Genomic DNA, 19,155 nt, shown 5'->3' on the forward strand with positions numbered 1-19,155 from the left:
AAACACACAGATATGAGATAGTGGATAGTGGAAAGGGAGGGAGAGGGAGAGAGATGGACAAGATTGTGCAGCAGATATTATAGAACATGTATATGAATATTTAGTTTATTTGTTTGTTTTATTTAACTGTGCCAGACAAAGATACAAGACCATGAAAACTGTGCAAAAACAATACAGAGATAGAGTCAGAAGTCATCTGCATCCATACGAACACACCGGAAAACATATGAGTGACTGGACATGCATGTGTAAACAGGAATCCAATTTTCTCCTCTGCAGTTTTATAAAGCACTGCTAACAAGACACAACACTGGTGAAAAGTCAGAGCAAGGATTTCTGGACTCAAGAGGTCAAACTGGAACATTTTAACGGAGCTTGTCATTCACTGTCGTCCAGTTGTGCCCATTAAGAACAGTTCCGGAAGTGAATGTGGGTAACTGCATCATCATTTCAAGGTCTAAGTTTCTGCTTGTTCAGACTGCAGTTTAAACATTTTCAAACAAAAACCAGCAGTGAAAGTTTCTCTTATTTTCTCTTATTGTGCTTATAATGAACACAGCAAACTTGGTACAGTTCTAAGTAAAGGTTTCTGCCCTTATGACCTGCAGGTTCATCCAGACCTGTATCAAGTGTCAGCATTTTATAAACCTTTTAGTATTTAAGATGCAGAATGAGCATGAAATGGTGTAGAGCTCATGGTGTAGAGGAAAAAAAGCGTTTTGTCACACACTCACACATGACATATTCACAAAACTGGGACTTCTGAATGTATATGGATAGTAACAATAATCATTTAAAAATAATTAAGAGAAGTAGCAGTGTGTGGTGTCTCATGTAAATCAGCTGTAGACGAGAAGCATGTGACATGTTGTATAGACATTGTAGGCATTTGACAACTGAAGCCAATTCCACAAAACATTCTCAGTAATGTTTGACCATGTAAAACTTTTTTTTTTAAAGTAAGACAGAGAGTTATTCTGTAAATGTACTAATAAATATTAAAATAAATATGGTCAGTATTATAGCTAGTATACTGTTTCTTTCAAAACCTTCATCTGACAGCAGAAATACACAAAATAAGGACATAACTAATATTAAAAAAGTTAACGGCGAGGTTTACAACAAATTAAGTACACAAGCCCTCTCTTCATACAGAATGCACCAAACATTCCTATTGAAAGCGATGCAAACGCACCATATTCCCATCTAAATGTGTCACTCCACAAAGATAGCGTTGAGTTTTTAGGACATTGAATTAAAGTGCAGTAAAACCTATGTTCACACAAAGGTGGGTTTGATGTCTTCTTTAAACACCACAGGGTGTGAGGAGCGGTAGAGGCTGGTGTAGCCTTCGTACTCGCCGTCGGAGGAGTCCGAGGAGCTGTCGGAGGAGAACAGCGAGCCCCGCTGCAGACAGGAGTCACAGTAGGGACGGTGGTAGTAACAATAGTCTGTAGAGCTGCTAGAATCAGAGTCCCAGTACCCACAGGAGTCTCTCATGTGTCTGCGGTGCTGCTCCTTATCACCAGCTGCCTCCACATCACACGGAGCTGCGTGATCGTGTTCTGCACAGCGCACTGCTGAACATCTGTGAGATTTTGAAACACACCTCTGACGTTTTCTTACTACTCCATGCCTTTCTGATTCCTCCTCCTCCACCTCCTCCTCCTCCTCCTCATCTAGCTCTAGGTCACTGCGGTGATTCTGGAGAAGGGTACCATCACCAGTGACCCCATCGAGGTTCTTGCCTGGATTTTGGTTTTCACAGGTTTCTTTGATTTTGTCACATCCCGTGTAGAAGCACGGAGAGGTCAAAACTCTTCTGGACGAACTGAACGGTGGCCGGCGTTTCCTCATTGCATATGGGGAAATGCTGGGGTGACGAAAGAGAACGGGTGGATGAGGGGAGCGTGGCGTCCGCAAGGAGAGAGGGGAGGGTTCTGTGAATTTTATCTGTGTATGAGCAGGAGAGCGAAGCGCACTTTCTATGACTGTGTCCAAACTAAGCTCCTGGAGGATTTCCTGCAGCTGCTCACTGCTAACAAAGCCGGTCGGTCTCAGCTGAGGTGTTAGGCCACTGTGATTGCCAAACGTTTCCACCTGAAAGGGGTTTAACCCTCTACGGAACTGTAGGGAATTGACAAAGTTAACCGTCTCCTCTGTTGTCCTGAGTAATCCAGAGGACGGGACTGACACAGGCTGTTTGAGATCGTCCACAATTCTGGATCCAGCTTTGCTCGAGTGTGTGGTGCCAGGGATTGACACACTCTTTTGATTTACACCCACACGCACATCAGCAGGGAGAGGGGACGAAGCAGTGGGACGCTCAGGAGGTGACACAACGGCAGCAGCGGCGCAGTGAGGACGGGAGAGTTGTAATTCATGGTCTCTTTGAGGTAGAGAAGAAGAAGAAGGGCCGTCAGACTGGAGCTCTGTGGTTTGAGTCGAGGAGGAGTTGAGGTTGGTGGTGGACGAGTCCATGTCCTGGTCCTCGCGGGGCTGGCTGGCTGACATGAGCCGCAGGAGTTTATCCTTGGCGTTGTTCACCTGCTCCTGGAGACTGTCGATCACAGCGTTTTTCTGGAAAGCGCATTGACAAAGGCACAAATCAATATATAGTGTATAGTGTATGTCTTAACACATTGTCCTGATTATGGAGGGTTTAAAGTGACATGAACTGTTGATGCCACTCGGAATAATTGCAGGCGACACGTTTGTGCAAGCGCACATGCATTACCGTAATTGTGAAAATTCCAACGGTTTCTGAAAGCTACCGTTATGGTAATGAGACAACGACTCAAAGAAATGTTATTTTAAATATGTTTTATACTGGTGTTCATGTACAACTACAGTGTTTTTTCACTTTCAATTGTTGTTGAATTGAAACATGCAGTCAATTCTAAATAACTGCCAGGTATTGAAAGTTATTCTGGAAAAATGGGCAAAAGCACTCACTCACAGGACATTCTCTGGCCCTTTTATGGTTAATGGACATTTTGAGGCTTAGGTGTTCAAGGGTTAAAGAGACGTGAAATGTAATTCAGAGAGAACATGGCAAAATAAAAACTGAATTTAAAAAGACATGCTCACAAAAATGAAATGGCACACAGTACTGTGGAAGACTAATGCAGTACCTCATTAAGGAGCTTTTTCATGGAGTTGTTCTCCCCCAGCAGGTAGTAGATCTCATCCTGGCTGTACACAGATGGCTGGCTCTTGCTGGGGCTGCTGAAATACTTAGCCATCTGACCCGGGTTATTCTGATCTTCTTCAAATTGCCGCCACTGGGTCAGCTGCATGGTGGAGAGAAAGAATGGTACAGATAGTTACATTAGCTGGCAGCTTTATGTGACAGGAAGCACAAAAAGAGGGCGGTGCACCAATTAGTTCTATAGATACAGTTCTATAATTATAGGGCTGAGGAACATTTCGAATTGATTTCTGTTCAGGGAGGTGGAGTGAGGTGAGTGCACACCTCGTTCCAGTCTGGTGTGCAGGGATCATAAGTGGGCAGGGACCACGTGTAAGCCTAAAGCTGTTTTTTAATGTATGGTGTTTTATGTTGTTGGGTTTGAATGTGATGGAAAGATTTATTGATCTCATCTACTTGAGGTTTCCCTGCAGCGTTTAAGTATATAGAAGTACCAGGTATTTTAAAGTATGGTTATGAAATTTAAAAATGTGTTGGCACAAGCGGCACCAGCGCCCCCCTGTGACCTTCATGTGGAGGATAAAGAAACATGTGGATGGATGTTTGGTACAAGCGTTCATCAGCCACTTTATTAGCTAGAACTCTTCAACTGCTCATTGTTGCAAATATCTAATTAGAATAAATAAATTAAAATCTAACACCAGAATGCAGACGGAAAGGTGTTAACTTGGATTAAGTGAACTCATTCAATGTGCAAGCCTCATGAACCACAGTGGAGTGCAGCAGCCCGTGCCTTGCTAGTGACTGGTGCGAGGTAAGGTTTAAGGTTGGCAATATTTCAGAGCTGAACTTCAGCAATAAAAACCTATTTTTTATTTTAAATTATTATTTTAAAACCTCTTCTTACTGCTTCTATTGTAACTCACCATCTTGTGGGAATGCACGCGCTACAAACACATGTTACCAAATCATCTGCCCAGGTGTATTTGAGTGCATTACTCATTGTTCAGATATTTCCTTCCTCTCCACTGGAGATGCATTCCTGTATTGTCACACAAACTCACTGCCAGACACCCAGAGAGTCATAAACCTGTTTGCAATAGCCTACGTAGCTTTGACTCATAGTCCCTTTCTGTGTGAGTCACACTCCCCTGATAGACAAGTCGGACACACGTTTTTTTTTTATTGTCAAATATTGTCATATGTCTGTCTACCTAAAGTCTATCCGTGTCTGTATTGGTTTCCTGTTTGCCATACAATTCTGCCTAAATAGTAAAAGGAGATGTGCTACAAAAATGTCATCCCCAGAAACATGAAAAATAAATACAGACAATGATTCAAAAACACATCAAACCCCTAACCCTGTGTGTGTGTGTGTGTGTGTGTGTGTTTCTAACCTGAGGCACAAACAGCATACAGTTAGTCGCCGATGTGCAGATGAAGATGGCTCCAGCCACAGTGCTGTAGACCAGGTTGGGCCAGGCCGGCAAGAAGATGGACACCGGGACGACCACAGCTGAGGAGAGGGTGACCAGAGTAACGGCTGTTATGATGGTGGGGGACTGGTTGACCGGAGGGTGGCTGACGTTGCTGGTCAGCCCTGCCAGATAAGTGCCATAGAGGAGAAGACTTCCCTGAAAACAGATCCAGGAACAATTTTTAAAAAAACAAACAACACATAATGACTCTTTTACATATGAAGTACGTGATTTTTCTTCTTAGAAAACAGTTTATTTGGTTGTACAACCTCAAACATCTGCAGTAGGTCAAACATGTATAGGCTCTCCATTTCAGTCAAGTGTGTCAAGTGTGAAACATTATGAGAGCTGGCAGAAATGTGGCAGAAATGTAATATAATACAAATAAGTATGTTTGCATAGGTGTATAATCACTTTAAATTTTAAAAAAAATGCAGCCTTAGAATAAACCTTTTATATTATGTACTTGTTTTACAGAGGAGGCCATCATCTTGCCATGTTTCTATGGTAGCCCAAACAAACAAACCAGATCTCTCAGGTCCCCTTCTGCTATATACAGTATAAGGCGTTAACTACATACATTGTTGCTTGAATTGAGAAAAACTATGGTTATGTAAATAGATAGAGACGACTAACCTTCTGAACAGCAATAATGATCGCCCACAGATAAGAGTATCCAGAAGAACAAGAGTCCATCTGTGACAAAGAGTAGAAGATGCCTCTGTCTGCTACCTATGATAGAAGAAACACACTATTAGAGAGTTTAAACCTTCTTATGTTTAGCACATCAACAAAACAGAATCAACAATAGCTTTACCACTTGCTGTGCAGCTTATGCCCACAATCTGTACTGCTTCATAAAATAACTACTACCTTGACAACAGCCCCGACAGATCTGGAACACCTGATCGGGTCTGTGAGGTTCCAGATGGTGAGAACCAGCAGGTCGACCAGGATCAGCAAAGCCACCATGCCCATCAGCTGTATGTCTCGGATTATCTGAGGCAGAGAGTCACAGATCTCATTCAAAACCAACTCATTCCCATCCATATGAAGCCACTCACTGTGAGATGATTCTGTTAGCCTCCTATGAAATTCATTCAGTGAATCAAGGCATGAGATCAAATTCATTTATATTGAGTATCACACGGTTGGTGTAGTGGTTAGCAGACCTAGGTTCGCGACCCGGTCAGAACATGGGCCTTTCTACATGGAGTTTGGTGCATGGGTTTTCTCCGGGTTCTCCGGATTCCTCTCACGGTCCAAAAAACATTCAATATGGATATTAGGTATATTGAACACTCTAAATTGACCGTGAGAGTGGGTGGTTGTTTGTCTATATGGATGTGGTCCTGCGATGGACTGGCAAACTGTCCAGAGTGTACCTCGCCTATCGCCCTATGTCAGCTGAGATTGGCACAGCACCCATGACCCTCATGTGGAGGATAAATTGGGATGTGGTAAAACTGGTAAAAAGAAATATAGGACTATAATCATATATAACCCCCCAACCTTTCTTTCTTCTAACTTCTATAGAATGTAAAATAACAGTGACAATTTAATGTCGTATGTATGATGCCTCCTGGTGTGCCTGTATGACAAAATAAACCATAAACCACTTCCAAGGTCCTGCATCCGCTTAAAGAGCCATGACTAACAGGTCTGAAGAAGAGCGTGCCTACCACTCTCTTGTCAGGCAGTCGCTGAGTGAACACTCTGTACAGTCTCCACGTCTTCCCCAAAATTGGGCCAAACACCAGGGTACTGCCGACACACAGAGTCCACATGCGAGCCTGCAGAAGAAAGCACTGCATTACTATATTGACAGTGATTTATTCAATGACATGACATGATGAGGAGAGCGTGAGCGCTTACTTGTAGCACGGCCGTCGATGTTCCACCTTGCGAGTGCAGTCGTTCGTCAACAGCGAACAAGAAGCCACTGCTGTAAGTGAGGAAACTTCCTAAGAGAGTCAGGACATTCAGATTTGGACTGGACATCTTCACTATCCTGAGGAAACAATTTCAGTTTCACTTAACGGGTCTTTGTGGTTCATACAATACAATGTTCATACACTTTTCACACTACCTGTTGTTTTTGAAGCGCAGGGTGAAGAGGAGGAAGCAGAAGGCCAGCAGGATGCCACCACAGAGCAGCGTCCACACCACAGCTCTTAGCACTGGGGAGAGTGAACGCCTTGGGAGCTCCACTGCCATCTGTGCGCAAGACATGCACATGGGAATCCTTTAGAGTCACATCTAAAATATTTTAGTAAACTGACATCATTTAAATGTCGTGTGTGTGTGACTTTTCATTTTAGTGCAAACAAAACATCCAGAGTCACCATTTCATTAGAGTAAACACAATTTAATTCAATCAAACACAGCCACAGACATCTCACAGCTTCCAATGTGTAATATTAAGACAGAAATTGGATAAATACACTATTTCTAAGTGTGCAAATATATGCAATCACTTCAAAAAACAACAACATCTGTGTGCTTTAAGCAAGGGTCATGCAATATGGATGCTGCCATCTTGTGTCTCCCCAATGTATAAACTGATGATGAAGAAGGAGGAAACACCAGAGAAAGAGATTGTTCGCATCCTTTCTGACAGGTGAAGGCCACCATAGTTCCTTGATGTAGCTGAGAAAAGGACAAGGTGAGTGAAGTTGCCCGTCTCACCATTATATGACACTAAATCTTTAACATGGAAATGAAAGCATTCAAGCAGAGACTTTGACAGGTGGGATGATCAGAGGTGCAGAGTTCATGCCACCATGGTTACGCCGCGGGTTAAAGTAGGGGAAGAGTCTTTCCTTGAACGAGTATCCAGTGAATGAGTAAATATGGGAACCAGAGTCCGCGTTGTAAAAGGAAACCTGGCCCCACTCCAGATCCACAAACACCCCAACTCTCTGCGGCTTCTCCACCAGTGGCAAACAGACAGGAGTGTTGCTGAGCGCCCAGTAGGTCTTGTCACTTCTCATCCCCAGAGTCCAGTAGCCTCTTTCAGGGTTCAGCATGCTGCCCCCTTTTCTGTTGACAGACTCAAGCCCAACTCCAACATCCCACTCCGTCTTCCCTTTTACTTGAACCTCATAGTAGAATCTGCCAGAGGAGAAACCCTCCTTTCCCAAGACACTTACACCTGGGTAAAATCTCTCAGGGTTGTCAGGAAGGCCGAGTGCCATGTCGCCATGAAAGACTTGCTTCTTGTTTTCAGAGAGCACCAGTTTAGGATGAGCTGTATCAGGGTCCAGCGTTACATCCACAGCACACTGTTGAGCCCTCCGGAATTCAATCCCACACAGCCTCTTCACCTCCCTTTGTACAGTCTCCTCTAGCTGCGTCGCTACTCTCCTGACTGCTCTCCTCACCATGCCCACGTACACAGCACTTTCTACATCAGTGCAAGAGCGGTCTTTGGTAGCTGGCAGTGTGGAGAAAGCTGGAAAGCGGTGGAGAAGGTAAAAGTCGTCTTCAGTCCGCGACAGCTGCTCCAGCTCTGCGCTTGTGTGCCTCAGCTCATCAATCTCCTGCTGTAGCTCCGTGATGATTCCACCGGCCCTGCTCTCAGCTTGTCTCTGCTTTGCACTGATCAGCTCCGCCACCTCAGCTTGGCCTCTCTGGATAAGGTGCAGCAGTTTGGTGAAAACCTGCAAACTCTCCTCAGTCTCTCTTTCCGAGTTTCCCCTGCTGAGCTTCACACTTTCATCAATCTTGCAGATTTTCTGCCATCGACGGTGGATCGTTTTTTCCACCTCTTTGCATATCTTTCCAATTTGAGCTCTCTTGCCACGGCTCTCCTCCTCGATAGGAACGGCGCGATGAGCCTCGTGGTCTCTCTCGACGCAGAGCTGGCACACATATGTCTGGTCGGTGTCGCAAAACAGCTTCAGGAGTTTCTCGTGCTTCGTACACACTCTGTCGTGCATGTTCATTGTGGGATTAATCAAGCGGTGCTTTTTGAAAGTGCCCAGCATATGATGGGGCTCCAGATGAGTCTCACAGAAAGAGGCCAAACAGTCGAGACAGGATTTAAAAGCCTCGACTCTTTCCGCAGCACACACATCACATGAAACGTTTCCTTCCTGGCCTGAACGCTGCTCCTCTTCACCTTTATCTCTTTTCTCCAGTGACTCCTTGAACAGAGAGGCCACCTCAGAGATTAAGGTGTTAACCTTGAGCTCAGGCCTCTTGGAGAATTTCTGCTTGCACACGGGGCACTGCGACAACTTAGCACTCTGCCAGTATCCTTGTATGCACTCCCTGCAGAAGTTGTGTCCACAAGGAGTGGAGACGGGCTGGTTGAACAAATCCAGACAGATTGGGCAAAGAAAGTGCTCCTTTGACAGCACAGTGCCAGCAGCAGCAGCAGCCATAACTGAAAAAGAAAAGCAGGTGGGATTTTAGGGAATATGTTGTCTCTGTTCCTTTTCATGTATGGAGTTAAATATTTGTTGTCAGCCACACAAAACATACAACTACAAAGAAGGACTGTTTGGACATTATACTAAAATAAAATAAAATAGTGCATTAGAAAGTTATCTTGTCTCATAAGCCATTATCATATTAAAATCAAACACAGCACATCTCTGTTAGTGTCCCCTTAGGTAAACATGATCACTACACTTTAGGACAGACACATTCATAAGTTAACATGATAAAACATTGAAAGAGATAACTCACCTTGTTTTCATGGAGTGTAGCACGGAGAGGAGAAGAGCGTCTGAGTGGCTTGACATGGTGTCACTGCTACTTCAGGTTCTATTTTTTCTTGTGCCACGACATGCCATGTTGGTGATCTCTACTTACCACTGAGATGATGCTAAACATAGCTTCACTGGTCCTCCCCAATAACATTCCCAGATCTCTGTGACTGAACCAACCACATGCATGTCCTCTGTGTTTTTGTTTGCATGCCACGAGTTCATCAGCATCAATTGAACAGTAAACACAAAACACTTGAAAAGTACTTTAAAAGCGTCAGGTGTACTCAATACTATTGTAACACATATTGTAACAGCAGGGTTTCAAATAATTACAGACTACTGTAGATAGTCAACTAAAATATCTACACACACTGGCCCCTTTATTAGGAACAATGATTCAACGGTTTGTTTATGCAACTATAAATAAATATCAATTCGATTCCAGCAATGTAGACATGGTCAAGACGATTTGCCGAAAGTGGTATGGTGAAAGAAGTGAAGACCAGAAGACGGGCTGGTCTGAGTATTTGAGAACCTGGTGATGTACTAGGATTTTCTCACGCGTTCATCTCCATCCCGAAAACCAGAAAATATGTAGTGAGCAGCAGTTCTCTGGGAGAAAAGGCCGAGTCGATGTCAAAGGAGAATGCCAAGACTGGTTTGAGGTAATAGAAAGCCAGGCGAGGCATGAGCTCAACTCGTTTCAGGCGAAGGTATGCAGAAGAGCATAATGCACAACACATTGAGCCTTGAAGCAGATGCTTTACAGCTGCAACTTTGTAAGAAAGATAGATAGATAGATAGATAGATAGATAGATAGATCTTTATTTTATTAAGTAAATTATTTCTTGCTTTAAATATTATTTGAGCTGTTTTAAACTGAAGCAGATCCAGAAATGTTAGATTTGTATTATATTTTACATTATTTATATATATATATATATATATATATATATATATATATATATAGAGAGAGAGAGAGAGAGAGAGAGAGAGAGAGAGATAAATAGACAGACAGACAGACAGGTTACCATGCTGACAGTGCATAGCCTCTGCAGCACTTCGAGGCCCTCCTGCCTGTTGACTCCTGAGTGGATGAAGCAAAGAGGGGAATCACAGTGGGAGCTGCAGTTCAGCTCAGGCTCCATGATTGACCCCAGTCTGTCCACGTTTACACACACATCCTGAGGAACAAAAACAACACACACACAAAGGTTGTGATGAGATTCATAAAATGAGGCACTAGAGATGCACAAATGAAGTCCTGCTTCTACTTCCAGCTCTATATTGCACGTTAGTGTTGCAAGACTTGTAGCCACCACAGTGTGGTGCTCTCACAGAAAACTCTTAAGAAGTCATTTTGCAAGACATTTATATTAAACCAACAGGGAAATGTACCACAGGCACAAGTTGACACTATAAATAGAATTAAATTAAGGTGAGAATGATTATGTGTTAATGTTTCCCCGCCACAAAACAAATGAAGTTGCCAGCACATGGGCTGTGTGACAGGAAGTCTCTGTGTTTCTGCTTATCCTCAGTTTCCACAGCAACTACGTCATCGCGGAGGGTGCACCAGAACAACACACACTCACACTCTGCTGTGACACATCTGTGCACAAGACAGAGAGAGACTGGGACGACATGCTGCACACTCACAGTTTCACCGTGGGCCTCACAATCTGCAGCTATTATTATTTATCTCCATAAAGTTTGGAAAAGATCACCAAACAACTGTTTGTCACTTCTTGCCATAGGTATTTATGAGGTTACCTGTGCTGCACTGACATGTTAGAGGTTTTATTGTGCGGCGCGGCACGGGATCACCTGATGCTCTGGGCTGTATCGACTCTAGACTGAGAGTCAGATCAGTGCGAACGCTGCCGTGACTCAGGCTCCTGATGTTGTGAGTCCACTTGTATTGATACAGCGTTTGCAGACAGGTAAGTGTCTATGTGAAAAGCATGTGATTAGGAATCACGCTGTGTCACTGTCTGTACCATGACTAAGATAACCTTAAGCGCTGTGTTGCAAATTAGGTGATGGGTTCTTAAACAACCAGAATTTAAGAATAGTTCTTACACTAATTTTAACATATCACTTTAATAATCAACAAAAACATGTATCCAAAATGTTAGGAAAAGTGATGATAAATATTATAATAATAATATATTTTTTATTATTATTATTATTATTATTATTATTATTATTATTATTATTAAGCACAGGAGTTGCTATTGCAATTTTAGGAGAGTGATAAATATTTTGTTAAAAAAAAAGTTTTATGTCTTATTTATTAATTCATTACATTTACAGATTATGTACAAAACCTTACCCCAAAATGGCCCAAACTGTCGTATGTCGTAAATGGTAAAATCTATGAAAATTTGCTTAACTGCAAAAATTAACACATTAAGGAAACAATATTTATTTTAACGATATAAAATATTGTGGTTTTAAACTATAATAAATATCAATGTAAGTTGCCTCACTCAAACAAGGTTTTGGGGCAAATATCAGTTTTACAGCAGACTTACATAGGATTTATTTCAACAAAGTCATTTTTAATTAGCAGTCATAATGATTGAAAAGTGTGGCTGTGGCTCAAAAATCAAAGATATAAGTATACTACGGGTTTATATCTTTGAAGTGCCTTGAATAGGTCTGTTAAGTGAAGCCCAAGGTGATTTACTTGCAATAATTAATGGTGTTAAGAGAACAATGAAGACCTCAGCGAAGCATGTGTGGGAAATGTCTGCAGTTCCTGTCCCTGTCCTTTCGTCACTGTCCAATTTTAGATCACAGTTCTGCTGCTTCCCGCAGGAAAAGGCCGACAGAGAGAGGCATTTCCGCCAGTTTTTCAAAAAACCTTCATCCATAGATTTCAGCTCAGGAGAAACCCCACAGAGGTCAACAAAGGTCGGCCAACATCTAGCTTGGGAGGGGGGTCACAGTGCAGCCACTCGCACAGAGGCCGACTTTGGCTTTATAGACCTGTTTTGACAGTTTTAGAATCAACATGAGGAGTGTATTTAACGTTCCAAAGCAACCGCACGTAATACCTGAGCTATCTGTGGCCTTGAATGTCTTACTAAAATATTGGGTGGGTCTACATGGTGTGGAGTTTAGCTTTCACTTTTTTTTTTATATTTCAACTTTTCCTAACAAGCCTCTGAGCTCCAACATGCAGACCTGAGGTTTGGGTCTGTACCTTCAAACTTTAAACAACAACAAAAAAAAAAGAGTTAAACCCATGCATTGTCCTGTCAATCTCTCTGCTTCTCTTTTAAGATTAGAGGAGCGGGCTCTGCCAGATGTAAAGCCTGATTCAGGGGCCAATATTGGCTTCATGAACATTCCTCCTCTGTCGGTAATCCGTTTATAAGTTTATTCTTTAAGCTGCGTTAGAATGCAATTTACTGACCCTGAAAGCCCACCACAGGCCCAACGCACGCACATCCACTTTAGATACAGCCTGATTCTTTAAAGTGGTCACTGTGTCACACTCTTATCAAGAACAGAGCTGAGGGAGCAGCACTAACGCTGAACCACATGAGCCAAACAACAGTCCACATTTATAGACAATCATCAATTCTTTTGATAATAATAACTGATTGAGTTATTAAGTTAAGTGAAATGACTTCAGCTTCTTCAGTATTAATATGCTTTGGTTTCTTTGCTCCTTTATGACAGGAGCAAGTCAGTAAAGATTGTCCCCGTTTAAGAACTTTGTCATTTTGAGAATGGGGAAACAGATCAGATTGTTTTATGTTTTTAAAGTTTGCGGTATACTAATTATTACTATTATCGTTGTTGTTACTAGTAGTAGTAGTTGTTGTTGTTGTTGTAGTAATAGCCTTTCGTAGTCACAAAGAACATTCTAGAGATGACTGAATTAACTGGAGAATGATATGTTAGTGGCTTGGAGCCTACTACTGTAACATCATATTTAAATAAAGCCAGGACTTACGTATATCATCTGACAGTTTGAATGTTTGCCACCGGTAACGGAACAGTTCATTTTTGGGTGGAAAGGTGCGTAAAAACATGTGCTCACTCAGAGCTGCATCCATTTGCAAAGAGGTTAAATACTCTATCAGAGTAATAATGGGAATAACTGCATGAGAATAAAGTGCTGAGAGAAAAAAAAAACAAGATTATTAAGGAAAGAGTTCATATAAGAGACAGAAATTAAAAGCGCAAACCTCGGTGTCCAAAGCGCGCGGTGGCTCCCGTCGCCTCTCTCCGCTCCAAACTCCATCGCGTAAAAAGCGCAGACGTTTTGATGAAAGTCAAAAGCTCTGTGTTGTCTAACATCGCTGCAGATCAACTCCCATAACTACACGAGCTGACACTGATCTGTCAAAGTGTCAATCCACACACACACACACACATACACACACTACACTACACACGTACACCACCCGAGGGGAATGATCGCCAGTGACAGAGAGAGAGAGACTTCACGTGAGCATGGAGTGAGAGAGAGAGGGAGGTGTGTGTGTGTGTGTGTGTATTGTGTAAATGGAGAGAGAGGAGAGAGAGGAGAGAGAGAGAGGGAGAGAGAGAGAGAGCTCCATTTACAATTAATAACCCCAACAACAAACATAAAGCAATCACAACAAGGACAATCACAATCGACTCACAAAGAAACACAACCTATTTCTTTGTTTGTTAGGTTCCTTCTTTCTCCCATGCAGCAAACATAAAACTACAACCATCTCAATTTTACATAAAAAGTAAAATTGCTAAACAAAAATATGTACATCTGTTTCTTCTGTTTTCATCTCCCTGCCTCTGTGCCAACAACACAAAACCTGACACAAAACACAATTAATAAATGAATACAATTTTCATCTTAATATATGAATAAATATCTGCCTGTCTGTCTGTCTGTCTGTCTGTCTGTCTGTGCAGGTGTGTGGGTGCATCTCTTTTGCAGGGCCACAGGGGACTGGGTGGCGTGTGTAGGGGACAGGGCGTCTCACTCTGTGCAAACAAACACAGGGAATAACAGCACTTGTTTAAATGGAAAGAGAAACACACATCAACTCTGTTTTGCTTTGTTGAGTTCAAAAGCAGTCATAGCTGCGTGTGTGTGTGTGTGTGTGTGTGTGTGTGTGTGTGAGCCTGGGAATGACAAGAGAGACTGGTTTCTCTGACAGCAGCAGAGCCAGTCAGTCAGTCAGTCAGTCAGCAGAGAGAAAAACCTCTGCATTTGTTCTGCCTGGAATAAGAAACATGAAGGTGTTATTAAGACGTCACAGAGATTTACAGTGTGAGCCTCCAAACACGTCATTCCTGCCGAGGGAGTGTCTCCACAGCTGTGTGTGGGGAAACACACTCACACACTCACAGGGATTTCTAAAAGAGAAGATGATAATATGCAGATAGTTATCGATGACCATCTCAACCCCTAAAAATCGCACTTTCTATTTACATCAGGGTTGGGTCTTCTCTACACAGGCCGCCATGTTGGACCACCATGTCTTTAACGGACAGACTAAGCATTTTTTGGAGTTTTAACAATCAATTGACTTTTCATGCAAGGCAAGTGCTTCACAGGATAAAAGCATAATCAAAGAAAGCAACACACATGAATAAGTGAGGGAAAAGAAGAGAGGAAGTGAGGAAATGCTCACAAAACAGCCGCGAGGGAAAACAGTGGAGACTGAAATACTAATGGGTGATATAAACAGGAGGTAAAAGAAGGTAAAAGATAAATTAAAAACATAAATAGTAATAGAGACAGTTTAATGAAATAGATAAGTCAATCAGTAGTTAAAATAAGTAAGTAAATAAATGAGGTAAGAATGTTAAAGGACACTAAAGGGTAGAAAAAATTTGTGCCCTCAGTAATGAGGTTCTCCCTCATTAGGACCAGGTTTTGGTCTCCATGTGGACTTCCGGTCCTGACAAGGTCAGTGTGTACTAATTCTCATTGAAGATAGTTTGTACCTCTGCAGGCTGCATGCTTAACCAAACTTTTGACAAATATGTGTATTTAAAAACTAACACTTTATAGGGTTAGGGGTTACAAATAGAAACGCAGACTGTAACAACCACACTAGAAGGCCAGAGGCAATAACCACAGCAAAAGGTCTGTGGCACCGAAAAAGAAACAGAAAAAAACATTTTCGCTTTTGTGTCGAGATCAAATGACACAGCGTTAGCACCCGACTGAAGCACTGTTTCACTGTTGCCAGCTCTGTTACACCCAACACGTGGCAATCCCTCTCAGGTTTCTCTCAAGATCAGGTTCAAGACGTGGTCTGCACCAGCAGCAGGTGGACTTCAGCTGAGCTTAAATTACAAGGATCCTAAATATTTTATCTGTAACTCAAAAAGCAGGAGTCAAAGAGGAGGAGCTGGCAGAAACTGGACACATGTCACTCTACTGAGGTTACCAGGGATCAGTTCAAACATTAACATGTTATAATTAACAAATACAGGTGTTTGGACAAGCATATGAGTCACATAAAGTAGCTGGAGGTTTGACAGGGAGGCATTTACACCTGTGACTCAATATCTGAACACAGTTCACAAATATTGTTATGTCACCTTCTGTGTCACTTGCACGGATGTAAAACCTTCATAAGACTCTTGTTTACCATAAATTCACTTATTCACACTTATTAACAAATAAATTGTGCGTGGAATTGCATTGCGTTGCTCTGTGTGTGTGTGTGTGTGAAGCATCTCCGACCCAAACACAGTCCTTGCCAGAGCAACTGGACCCTCCCCCTGTTGACATGTCCAGGTTTGTCCACTCACATGCCCCGAGACAATTCCCGCTCTGGATCTGCAGCTCGTCCTGCAGTGTTGCCATGGACCTGGATTAAATCTCCTCAGCAGACATGGTGTTTCTACTGAAAGCTGACCAAAGCATCGGCGTCCCCACACACGGGGTGAAAAGAAAGATGGCAACTGAGGATGCAAAAACAGACAGATAACTTGTTTGGTGATGGAAAAAGGTAGTCTATAAATTGAGTTGTTCATAATGATTATATGCAATTGAAAGAGATGGTTGAGGTATTTTGAAGTGTGGTTGTATGAGCTATAGACACACTATCAAAAGTGTTTGTGCAGAGCGTGCTGCTATGTCCCTGAACCAGCCTGGGACCCAGACACTTGCTGTCAGTGTCAACAAGGTCCAACAGATCTTCTGTCCATTCTGGAAGCCATGTTTTCAGTGATAACTAGAGTCCAGGTCCCACGCTAGTTTACGAAAACAGCAGTAAATCAGTGTTGATAATGTGTCAACACCACATACAACCACACGTTTAAACCACCCCTTTAATATTATAAAACTTTGAATGCAACTTTAATTCATTTTGTGAGTTAGTAAGAGCATAACGTAATTATAAGTAAGAAACCATGGTAATCTAACACACTTTCCCTGCAGTGGATGAATATTTGACCGCCATCTCACCTCCATTAGAGCAACTCCAACCAGGATTTCTTCATGAGATTAATTAGCAGTGCCGTGAGGGTGTTTGCAGTGTGTGGCTGTCGTGTGCAAAGGCTCAGTCTGACAGAAGGTTTGAATCTCGCGTGCGAGGTCTGGCATAAATGTTAATTCATGCCGATTAACTTTGGACTGGTACGTCTCTGAGCGTGATAAGAGGATTATAATATCAAAAAGCCCTTTGCTCTTTGATCCAATTATTAATGTGGTAACTGTATGTATTTCTGTGAAGGCATACACAATCAAATTCAGCAGCTATAAACAGGCCCTAACTCAGCAGACATGGTCAAGACAAGCTACTTATGCTTAAAGGAATACTTCACAGATTTCAGACCAAGTGTCACTGGTGGGCACTTTTTTCAAAAGTACCACCCCTATTCTAGTAATACAAAGCTAAATGCAAATCGGTGAAGTATTCCTTTAAACAAAGCACAAGAATGAAGAAAAACGGTGATATTTGGTCCAAGTCTTTCAGAAACTGCTGATCTACTAGGATTTTCATACACAACCATTTCCAGGGTTTACAGAGAATGACCGGAAAAAAGAGAAAAATATCTAGTGAGCAGCAGTTCTCTCAGCAAAAATGCTTTGCTGATGCCAGAAGACAGAGGAGAATGGCCAAAGTGGTTTCAAATGATAAAAAGGCAACAGTAACTGTAAAAACCTAGTTGTTGAAGTATGAAGGAGACCATGTTTTGATGTAGAACATGTTCAACTTTGAAACAGATGGGCTACGGTAGCCTGAAACTTTCCTCTGTACCTAATACAGTGGCCAGTGAGTGTATATCTTACATGGATTTAAAATCAAGACATGTACAACGATGGCAACCACACATAACGTGTAAATGAAAGCACATAGACTCATTAACCTGTTGAAGATGACTTAACAAGGGCTATTATCTTCCATTGGTGAGTTCAAACCCTGTTTTTGTTTTGTTTTTTTCCCCAAATTCAACTTAAAGCTCATCAGGGTGCAATGTAGTGACAATATCCTGGACTTATGGGAAGCATACAGGAGTGTGTGCTTGCTCGTGTGCACAGAAGCCTTAGGTGTAACACAATCTACACAATCTGTCCTCGGTGTGCCTGCTGTTGCACGTGTCTGCAAGAGTTAAAATAAGGGAGAAGGGACATGCCACATCAACACAGGAGCCCCGCTGTGACTTCATTAAAGACCATTCAAAATCCACAAACGGTGCGAAGTTCAAAGTATCGTTCGTGCCAGACAGGCTTTGAGGAACGGGGATGTGAATGAGAAAGGAGAAGAAAGTGTGAAAAGAGATAAAGGAAGATTAACAAAGTAGTATGTGGTTCTTGGCAGGTGACGTTTAACAAATTAGCAGAGAATGTGAATCAGAATGCACTCACCCTGGCATCTCTTGGGTCTGGGGTTGCAGAGAAGGTCTCAGTATTCAACGATGAAAAAGAATTCAGCTTCATATGCAAATGAAACATGGGAGGCTTTATCAAAGCAGCTGCCATTAAAATGGAAAAACAACTGCTCTACACAGCAGCATTTACTCACAGCACAAAACCGTTGTTAAGTTGTTACAATTAGACTTTATTAATGTTACATATACTGTACAGTCTACATACATGATCTGAAAGGTACATCTGTCAAGTGCCAACTACTCTGCAGGACATTTAAATACATTAGAAAAGGGATTTGTATAAAAGTTCATTTTGTTATAAAACATTACTTTTTTTTTCCTCTCTTTAGTCTGTTATCCTTATGAGTACACAATCACTTACAAAAGGACTTTATAAAGCAGAATATTAATGATGTCACATTTCAGGGTGCATATATAATCACATTTCTTCATTTCTCTGTGTAAGCTATCATCATTAGTAAGGCACTTTGATGCTCATGTATCAATACTACTGTAACATTGAGGAGCGTTCCTTCCCCCCCCCTCCTCCTCCTCAGTAATGGAGGTTGCTCCAAAAAACAACCCAATGGACAAAGCAGTGATGTAACCACGCACAGGAACGCCATAGACGAGTTTCTGCCTCAAAAAAATACTTCTGACTGACTGTAGGCTTCATTCTCTCACATGTACATAGAGCATGTGTTTATGTCCGGAGAAAACCTGCAGCCCTGAACACAAACATGAAGGCTGCCACTGTGTTTTGCTGAATAGCTATTGTTTCTGTGCGAACACGGTGAATAGTTTCCCTGGTCCACCCCACATCCATTTCCTGTGAGTAAGCCTGGACAAGCATTCTTCCACATGCACACATAACCCCTGATCTGGGTTAATTTATCAAATAAAAAAAAAATAAAAAAAGAATAAGAGTTGAATAAGCGGGAAAAAAGATAAAAAGAAATCAAGGTTGGTG

The 19,155-nt window shown here is 42.1% G+C and overlaps 2 protein-coding genes across 2 annotated transcripts; both read right to left on the bottom strand.

Moving 5' to 3' along the window:
- Positions 1-577: 577 nt before the first annotated feature.
- On the bottom strand, positions 578-13,781 carry gpr156 (G protein-coupled receptor 156). Its single transcript, XM_058623223.1, has 10 exons — positions 13,553-13,781; positions 10,379-10,531; positions 6,719-6,846; positions 6,505-6,640; positions 6,312-6,422; positions 5,503-5,628; positions 5,266-5,361; positions 4,549-4,785; positions 3,135-3,293; positions 578-2,580 (listed from the first exon to the last, which is right to left on the bottom strand). The coding sequence occupies exons 2-10, from the start codon at positions 10,493-10,495 to the stop codon at positions 1,279-1,281; spliced, it is 2,412 nt and encodes an 803-aa protein (XP_058479206.1). The 5' UTR covers positions 10,496-10,531; positions 13,553-13,781; the 3' UTR covers positions 578-1,278.
- Positions 6,977-10,116, bottom strand: LOC131455533 (E3 ubiquitin-protein ligase TRIM11-like). The gene is made up of 2 exons (XM_058623224.1): positions 9,325-10,116; positions 6,977-9,019 (listed from the first exon to the last, which is right to left on the bottom strand). The coding sequence occupies exon 2, from the start codon at positions 9,015-9,017 to the stop codon at positions 7,359-7,361; it is 1,659 nt and encodes a 552-aa protein (XP_058479207.1). The 5' UTR covers positions 9,018-9,019; positions 9,325-10,116; the 3' UTR covers positions 6,977-7,358.
- Positions 13,782-19,155: the final 5,374 nt, after the last annotated feature.

This window comes from Solea solea, chromosome 2 (genome assembly GCF_958295425.1).
Source record: "Solea solea chromosome 2, fSolSol10.1, whole genome shotgun sequence".
NCBI classification, from domain to species: domain Eukaryota; kingdom Metazoa; phylum Chordata; class Actinopteri; order Pleuronectiformes; family Soleidae; genus Solea; species Solea solea.